Genomic DNA, 10,000 nt, shown 5'->3' on the forward strand with positions numbered 1-10,000 from the left:
GTATTCCTGAAGATGCAGCATGTTAGTAGAGTACTGGGAGTTTTTTCTACCACCCAGCGGGTTTCTTGCCTGTTTGACGCGTTGCAGGTTGTCGATATGTTCGCCCAGTTCAGCCACGCTGTCGGCGTGCTTCTTCCTCAGCGCGGCGGCCGTGGACTCGTGCTGCAGCGTCGATTCCTCCAGATCTCTGCGCAGCTTCTGGAACTCAGCATCTCGCTTCTTATTCAGCTCCACCTGTACACGGAGAAAGTTAGTTAGTAGTTTATTTTTAACATGTAAAAAAATAAAAAAAATAAACAGATAAATAAGAACATGTACATCTCAGCACAATCTTCCACAATTATTGTAAGTGATTCCCATGTTCCCCCTTTTTCTATTTTTATACTTTTATCCACTTTTTTATACGTTTACATACACATACACCTTATATCTACCTACCTACACTCACACAGACACACACATACATACACATAGACACATACACACACATAGACACACACATACATAAACACATACACACACATAGACACACACACATACACACATACACACACATACACATAGAGACACACATAGACACACACACATAGACACACATACATAAACACATACATACACATAGACACACATACATAAACACATACATACACATAGACACACATACATAAACACATACACACACATACACATAGAGACACACATAGACACACATACATACATACATGCACACACATAGACACACACACACATACACATACACACACAGACACACATGCACACACACACACACACAAACAGAGACACACACACACAGACACACACAGACACACACAGCCACACACACACACACACAGACACACACACACACACACCCACACACACAGAGACACACACACAGACACACACAGACACACCCACACACACACACACACACACACACACACACACAGAGACACACAGACACACACACACATAGACACACACACATACACATAGACACACACACATACACATTGACACACATACATGCATACACACACTTTTTTTCTCCATCTATCTACATCAAACCGAATAATTACCCATTCAAACTAGACTTTGTTTATAAGCCCCGGGACCATACAGTCAGTAAGGAAGAGATGGGGGTATGATTTAAAAGAATAGGTGACAAAATGTCAAAAAAAGACGTCATAAAACATGTCAAAACCTGTAAATAAAGCCTCCATTCATTGACTGACCTGTACCGATGTTGCTCCGCCGGCCTCCTCGAGCCGCTCGCTGATATCCTCGAGTTCCCGGGAGAGATCGCAGCGCTGCTTCTCCACTTTGGCCCTCGCCGCCCGCTCGGCGTCCAGCTCCTCCTCCAGCTCCTCGATCCGGGCCTGGTTTTCCTTCAGCTTCTTCTGCAGCTGCACCACGGCCACCTGCTCGTCTTCCAGTCTGGAACTCACGCTGGCGATCTCAAAATCTTTCTTCTTCAGCTTTTCCTCCAGCTGCTGTTTGTCGTTTTCCAAGTCCATCAGACTCTCCTGAGTCAGCTTCAGGTCGCCCTCGAACCTCCTCTTGGAGCGCTCCAGATCCATGCGGACTTTCTTCTCTTGCTCCAGCGATCCCTCCAGATCGTCCAGCTGCTGCTCCAGCTTCACTTTGGCTTTCGTGAGACTGTTGGCTTTGTCTTCTTCACTCTGCAGATCGTCCAGCGTCTGCTGGTGCGCCTCCTGCAGAGCCTTCTTTTCTCTCGTTAGCTTCATGATGTTTTCGTCCTGGGAAGCCATTTCCTCCGTTAGGTTTTTCACTTTGTTCTCCGTTGCGTGTTTCTCTTTCTCGACTTTAGCCAGCGTTAGCTCCAGATCGTCTATGTCTTTCTTCAACTCTGAGCATTCGTCTTCGAGCTTCCGTTTCTTCGCGGTTAAGTCAGCGTTTAGCTCCTCTTCGTCTTCCAGTCTCTCCGTCATCTCCTTCAGCTTTGCCTCCTGTTGAATCTTGCTCTTTATGAGCTGTTCGCAGCGTTCTTCGGCGTCCGTTAGCGTGTCCTGTTCGGACTGAATTTGGAGCGCGAGATCATTCTTCTCTTGCAGAAGAGTCACTATTTTCTCCTCTAGGTCCTTGCGTCTCACTTCGGATTTCTCCAACGCTTCCTTCAGCTTGTTGAATTCATCCTTCATGTTCGCCATCTCTTTCTCGGACTCGGCGCTCTTAAGCAAGGGTTTGATTTTAAAGAAAAGCTTCATCCACGGCCAGTTTTTCACACCCAGAAAAGAGCGAAGGTTCCACTGGATTACCATCAGCGCATCCCTCCGTTCAACAAGCTTAGCGAACTCCGCACGCATGAGGATCGCCCGGGCGTTAGCCTGGATCCTTGTGATGATGCGAGAAAGTTGCTCATCTCGCATTTCCTCCAGAGTGCCCAGCAGACCGGCTTTAAAGAAGACTTTTGTGTGGCCAAACTTATACTGAGTGTGGTCAATGTCCAGCGATCCCAGCAACTTTTCCGCGCTCTTCTTGCAGTCGATGAACTGCCCTTCGGGGATGGCAGCGGCATTCAGGATCCTGTACCGTTGTTTGAAGTCACCGTAGAGTACCCTGTTTGGGAAACCCTTCCTGCAGATTCGGATGCCTTCCAAGACGCCGTTACAGCGAAGCTGGTGCATCACGAGGCAGTTGTCCATGGCGCCAGGAGTTTTCCTCTCGTTGGGAATCAGACAGCGGACAAAGTGGGGGTGTGTGGTCTTCAGGTTGTTCATCAGCTTGTTCAGGTTTTCCCTGTGAAGCGCAGACACAGTCTGGAATGAGGAACCTTTCTTCTTGGCTCCTTTACCACTGGCTTTGTCTCCGCCGTCGGTCGCCGAATAGCTTGAAAACAGCACACTGAGAAGCTTAAGAGAGGACTTTTGGTAAAGACCAACCACGGTTTCATTCAGGGGGTCTTTGTTTTTCACCAACCAGTTGCCGATGTTGTAATCCACCGTGCCGGCATAGTGAACCAGGGCGAAATGAGCCTCTGATTTCCCCTTCGCCGCTCTCGGCTTCTCAAACATCTTGTTCTTGCCCAGATGATTATCATAGAGCTTGGACTTAAAGGTCTGGTCGCTGGCTTTGGGGAACATGCATTCCTCTTCCAGGATCGACAGGATTCCCATCGGTTTCTCGATGAGATCAATGCACGCTTGTAAGTCCATCCCGAAGTCAATGAACTCCCAATCGATGCCTTCCTTTTTGTACTCTTCTTGCTCCAGAACAAACATGTGATGGTTGAAAAACTGTTGCAGTTTCTCGTTGGTGTAGTTGATGCACAGTTGCTCAAAAGTATTGAAGTCAAAGATCTCGAATCCAGCGATGTCCAGAACTCCGATGAAGTACTGACGGGGCTGTTTGGTGTCCAGGGATTGGTTGATTCTCACCACCATCCAGTTGAACATCTTTTCGTACACGGACTTAGCGAGAGCGCCAAGAGAGTAGTAGACTTGGTCCACACTTTGTCCTTTCGTGACGTATTCGTTTCCGACTTTGACTCGGGGATGGCACAGACCTTTGATGAGATCGGCAGAGTTCAGCCCCATTAGGTAAGCCGATTTATCCGCTGCCTCCGTGCCGTCTGACTCCGCTTGCTCTTCGCGCTGCTTCTGTTTGAACTTCATGTTGCCGTAGTGCATGATGGCGCCGGTCAGTTTGTAGACGCCCATCTTCTCGTCCGCAGTAAAGCCGAGAACATCGAAGGCACTGTCTGTGGCCATCAGTTCCTCCGAGTCGTTGATGGAGGCGACCGTTACCTCTCCTTGGGAGATGTAGGAGTAGTCGTATGGGTTGTTGGTGATCAGCAGCATGTCCAGCAGCTCTGGCTTCTGATTGGACAGAATCTGGTAGAAGATGTGGTAGTTCCTTTCAGCCTTTAACTGAAAAGTGCACCGCGACTTCTCCAGCAAGTACGTTTCGATGTCGGCAGAAGCCAGCTTGCCGCTGGTACCGAAGTGAATCCGGATGAATTTCCCGAAGCGAGACGAATTGTCGTTTCTTAAAGTTTTGGCGTTCCCAAAGGCCTCCAGCGCCGGATTGGCCTGGATGATTTGATCCTCCAGCGTGCCTTTGCTGGCGTCTCTTTTGCCGACGGCAGCGATACTGGCGAAGTACTGGATGACTCTCTTGGTGTTTACCGTCTTCCCAGCTCCGGATTCTCCGGTGATGAGGACGGACTGGTTCTCCCGGTCAGTCAGCATGTACTGGTAGGCGTTATCGGAGATAGAGAAGATGTGGGGCGGCGCCTCGGTTCTTTTCTTCCCCCTGTAGGCCGCCACGACCTCGGCGTCGTAGACGGGAAGCCACTTGTACGGGTTCACAGTGACGCAGAAGAGCCCGGAGTAAGTGTAGATCATCCAGGCAGCATAACGCTCTTTGAGGTTGAACAACACGGCCGGCTCGTGCAGGAAAGTAAACATTGCCATGTCTTCGATTTTATCAAATTTGGGCGGGTTCTGGGGATGCACGTCCAACTCCTTCACGGTCACCGTTGTTCCATCTTCCTTCTTGACCGTCGCCATGCCTCCGTCTTTGCTCAGGATTTGTCCCTTCATGAATTCGACTTTGTCGTCCACTACGAAGCATTCGGTCTTGATGTCGAAAGGTCTGGTCTGGGCCTCCAGGCGCTCCTTGTCCGACTTCCTCAGGAAAGGGGCAGCTTTCCCGAACTCGGCCATCAGAGCGTCACCCATGGTTGAGGGTAGATGGTCACGTTAGTCAGAGGAGAGATCAGTCCAAGAAGAGCGAGAGTCTTTTCACCGGGGACTCTGATGCAGAACTGCAGAGAATAACGCAGCGAGGTGGCGTTTATAAAGACTCCCCACGGGACCAAATTAGGAGATAACCGTTGAGAAGAAGACACTAAATCTGTCCTGGGATGTTACGGCACCATGAGGGCAGCTTCAGGACCTTTGGCTGTTAAAGTCCATTTTAGGAAAAGAAGAGTTTCACAGCTTATCTTGTCGCTGATAGGAACTGCTGACACTTCTGCTTTTAAACACACACACACACACACACACACACACACACACACACACACACACACACACACACACACACACACACACTCACACACACACACACACACACACACACACACACACACACACAGACACTTCTGCTTTTAGACTCAGCTCAGCTTCTACTGCAGTTCATCCACCAATCATCATCCCCCACTTCATACTATGTCTCCGTGTGTATGTGTCTGTGTGTTTTCTTGTGTGTGTGTGTGTGTGTGTGTGTGTGTGTGTGTGTGTGCTAAACGCCACGATACAGTATTGTTGTCAATACTTATAAATATATAAAATATAATAATATGTCAGGTCTTCATAGCATAACCACTTAATTTTCTGCTCCTATCTGAACAGGTGATGCAACTGTATGGAAAGAGGTGTGTGTGTGTGTGTGTGTGTGTGTGTGTGTGTGTGTGTGTGTGTGTGTGTGTGTGTGTGTGTGTGTGTGTGTGTGTCAAAGATCCCAGATGTGGCAGCGTTGCAGCAGATGTACACTCAGAAATTATATATATATATATATATATATATATATATATATATATATATATGTATGTATGTCCCCATTTTAGGTACATTGAAATCCATTTTCAAAAACAGTGAAATCAGAGAGTGCTTCTTACAAGAGAAACACTGCAAAAATGGGGTAAACAAAGATATTAATGATGGGTTATATTATCAAAACCATCCAGGCATGCTCTACAGATTTTGCTTTATTATGATGATTTTGAAACGGATAACCCTTTACGTTCTAAGAAGGGGATCCACAAAGTTGGTTGTGTTTATTTTACACAAAAAAATCTCCCACCTAAGGTGAACTCTGTACTCATGAATGTGCATCTGGCAACTCTGTTCTATACACAAGATTTAAAAACATATGGTTTCGTAGAAATACTAAAGCCTTTAATTGACCGTTTGAAAACTTTAGAAACTAACCCTTGTGTTGACTTCAGGTCACATTGACCCATTTAAAATTTTTGTTTTATATCAGAAAATATGGGACGTAGAAATAAGTGTTGAAAAAGTGTAGAAGAAAAATTTTAAACGTTGGAAAAAGCAAAAACAAACGGTGAAATAAGGCGTCAAAAACACATTAAAAAAACTTGTTTTTTTCAAGGTTGAAAAGAAGACGCCACAAAGGCTAAAGGAATCCAACTTCCATTTGAGTTTAGTTTATTTATGGAAGCGGAAAGCGCAAATTAATAAAACACATGATTTCCCACGGGTTAAAAAAGCCATAATTAGCCAAAAGGCTATTTTTCATCTGTAGTCCCCTGCCTTCGATGTAAAAAAGGCTTTTTAAAATACAAAAAAAACACAAGCAAACCAAAACTTAGCATGAAGAGTCACAGAGACAGAAAACAACAAAACAGTACAACACACAACTTAGCACAAAACAAGACACAACACCAGAGAGATGTACAACAAGGCAAAACAACACGGTATGAAGTCAAAAAAATATAAATAAGAACAGACACATTAAACTAGGGGGAAACAATAAGTAAAATCCATATATATTGACTCAAACTAACAATAATGAACAGTGTTAGTGCTGACATGTATATGTATTGACCATCCAGTGTTTTAGCTGCTTAGTAAAAGATGTATATATGTGTTTAACTGTCTGATGTGGTTTGGGATTGAGTTCCACTCTCTTGACCCTCTGATGGACCAGGCTGACTGACTACACGATCTTTCAAACACTGGGGGGGCCGGTAGTACAGGCAAACACTAGGGGGGGCTGGTAGTACAGGCAAACACTAGGGGGGCCGGTAGTACAGGCAAACACTAGGGGGGGCCGGTAGTACAGGCAAACACTACTAGGGCCGGTAGTACAGGCAAACACTAGGGGGGGCCGGTAGTACAGGCAAACACTAGGGGGGGCTGGTAGTACAGGCAAACACTAGGGGGGGCTGGTAGTACAGGCAAACACTAGGGGGGCCGGTAGTACAGGCAAACACTAGGGGGGCCGGTAGTACAGGCAAACACTAGGGGGGCTGGTAGTACAGGCAAACACTAGGGGGGCTGGTAGTACAGGCAAACACTAGGGGGGCTGGTAGTACAGGCAAACACTAGGGGGGCTGGTGGTACAGGCAAACACTACTGGGGCCGGTAGTACAGGCAAACACTAGGGGGCCGGTAGTACAGGCAAACACTAGGGGGGCCGGTAGTACAGGCAAACACTAGGGGGGCTGGTAGTACAGGCAAACACTAGGGGGGCTGGTAGTACAGGCAAACACTAGGGGGGCCGGTAGTACAGGCAAACACTAGGGGGGCCGGTAGTACAGGCAAACACTAGCGGGGGCCGGTAGTACAGGCAAACACTACTAGGGCCGGTAGTACAGGCAAACACTAGGGGGGCCCGTAGCAAGCACTGGTAGTACAGGCAAACACTACTAGGTAGCAGCGGTAGTACAGGCAAACACTAGGGGGGCCGGTAGTACAGGCAAACACTACTAGGGCCGGTAGTACAGGCAAACACTAGGGGGGGCGGACCCTCTGATGGACCAGGCTGACTGACTACACGATCTTTTCCGCAGCAGAATAACACCGTGTCCTCTTGAGGATCCCCTTGTGACTCGAGCAGTATCTGATCTTCTGTTGATATAGGCAACAAGTGGCGGTGGAGCTAGGTTGTGTCACGGGGGCTGCGAGGCTTGGACCCAAATGCAGAGAGCAGGCTCGAGTAGGTTGATACCAACAAAAGGAGTCCTGAACGCAGCAGGCAAACATTATTCCAGATTGTAGATAAAACAAAAGAACAGGATATCCAAACTGGAACACAGAGTCAACAGGGTAGACGCCACACAATGACGCGCAAACAGTACACACAGCAACAGAATACAATGATCTGACAAGAGACAAAGACAGAACAGGGACTAAATACATCAGGTAACCAGGACTAACGAGAGACAGGTGACACAACAGGTGAAACACATCAGGGCGGGGCAGAACAATCAGAACAGGCAGGAAAACACAAGACAGGAAGCAAACTAGACAAGACAACACAAGGGAGAACAGAGAACTTACAAAATTAAACAGGAAACAGAACATATACAGAAACATACAACCCTGACAGGTTGTGAGTGACTTTATATACCAAAACATACATTTACATATTTCATTAGGTCTTCCCAGCTTAAAAGCTGGTACTTCTTCACAATTAAGCAGTGATGGAAATGCTTAGTTTTGTATCTAAAGCTTGTGTGGCTTGTTTGTAACGTGATTCAGGTGGTTTCAGTGTGCTGTGGTTGGCCTGGGTTAGAGACTGTAGACATGTATAGAGACTGTAGACATGTATAGAGACTGTATAGAGACTGTATAGAGACTGTAGACTGTATAGAGACTGTAGACATGTATAGAGACTGTAGACATGTATAGAGACTGTATAGAGACTGTATAGAGACTGTATAGAGACTGTAGACATGTATAGAGACTGTATAGAGACTGTAGACATGTATAGAGACTGTAGACATGTATAGAGACTGTATAGAGACTGTATAGAGACTGTAGACTGTATAGAGACTGTAGACATGTATAGAGACTGTATAGAGACTGTAGACATGTATAGAGACTGTATAGAGACTGTATAGAGACTGTATAGAGACTGTATAGAGACTGTATAGAGACTGTATAGAGACTGTATAGAGACTGTAGAGACTGTATGAGACTGTATAGACTGTATAGAGACTGTATAGAGACTGTAGACATGTATAGAGACTGTATAGAGACTGTATAGAGACTGTATAGAGACTGTAGACATGTATAGAGACTGTATAGAGACTGTAGACATGTATAGAGACTGTATAGAGACTGTATAGAGACTGTAGACATGTTTAGAGACTGTATAGAGACTGTATAGAGACTGTAGACATGTATAGAGACTGTAGACATGTATAGAGACTGTATAGAGACTGTAGACATGTTTAGAGACTGTATAGAGACTGTAGACATGTATACAGACTGTAGACATGTATAGAGACTGTAGACATGTATAGAGACTGTAGACATGTATAGAGACTGTATAGAGACTGTATAGAGACTGTAGACATGTATAGAGACTGTATAGAGACTGTAGGGACTGTATAGAGACTGTAGACATGTATACAGACTGTAGACATGTATAGAGACTGTATAGAGACTGTAGACATGTATAGAGACTGTAGACATGTATAGAGACTGTAGACATGTTTAGAGACTGTATAGAGACTGTAGACATGTCTGATGTTAGCAACATTTACCTTGATTGTTTTTATTTATTTATTGATGGACCATTGTTTGGCTCTGTAGGTCAAGTCACAGGAGACTCTTTCAGTGCAGCACAATGTTGAAGAAATGCAGTCTGTATTTACGGAGGAAAACTCACAGCTTCATACTGAACATTGCAATGCACTAAGTGAAGCTCCTTCTCTACCTGCTGTTTATGGTGTGTATTCATCCATCCATCTTCATCCTCTTATCCGGGGTCGGGTCGCGGGGGCAGCAGCTCCAGCAGGGGACCCCAAACTTCCCTTTCCCGGGCCACATTAACCAGCTCCGACTGGGGGATCCCGAGGCGTTCCCAGGCCAGGTTGGAGATGTAATCCCTCCACCTAGTCCTGGGTCTCCATTGTGTATTCAATACATTACAATATGTTCACAGCACTGTCGTGTCGTCCACGCTGTGGATATCAAGCATGATTTGTTAGAGGATTTTATGCAGTATGAGTTAAAGCTATTTTTTCAGTACCTGATCAAAAGTGGATACACATCTTTGAACACATTGTCAGACAGGATGTACAGTTTTAATGATGGTCATCTGGAACGTAAAAACAAACACGTAGGTTTAAACGCCATTCAGTCATGGGGTATTATCCAAAATACTCCACTTATCTTTGGTGATGTAGTCGAAAGAAACAACAATCACTGGGACGTAGTTCTAACTGATGACGTACGTTACCTAAAACATTTGATTTGTGACCATCATAACATGTTCACAA

General features: G+C 45.9%; 1 protein-coding gene across 1 annotated transcript in view; it reads right to left on the reverse strand.

Annotated features, from left to right (window-relative positions):
• LOC144533808 (myosin-6-like) overlaps nucleotides 1-4,703 on the reverse strand; it is a gene marked incomplete at its 3' end in the record, with an annotated part of 12,047 nt that extends 7,344 nt beyond the window's left edge. Inside the window, exons 1-2 of the mRNA XM_078275375.1 lie at nucleotides 1,236-4,703; nucleotides 70-234 (exon numbers count right to left, since the gene is read on the reverse strand). Coding sequence (XP_078131501.1) covers nucleotides 70-234; nucleotides 1,236-4,703 — 3,633 coding nt within the window. The remainder of the gene's footprint in view (nucleotides 1-69; nucleotides 235-1,235) is intronic.
• Between the last annotated feature and the right edge of the window lie 5,297 nt (nucleotides 4,704-10,000).

This window comes from Sander vitreus, chromosome 18 (assembly GCF_031162955.1).
Source record: "Sander vitreus isolate 19-12246 chromosome 18, sanVit1, whole genome shotgun sequence".
Taxonomy (NCBI): domain Eukaryota; kingdom Metazoa; phylum Chordata; class Actinopteri; order Perciformes; family Percidae; genus Sander; species Sander vitreus.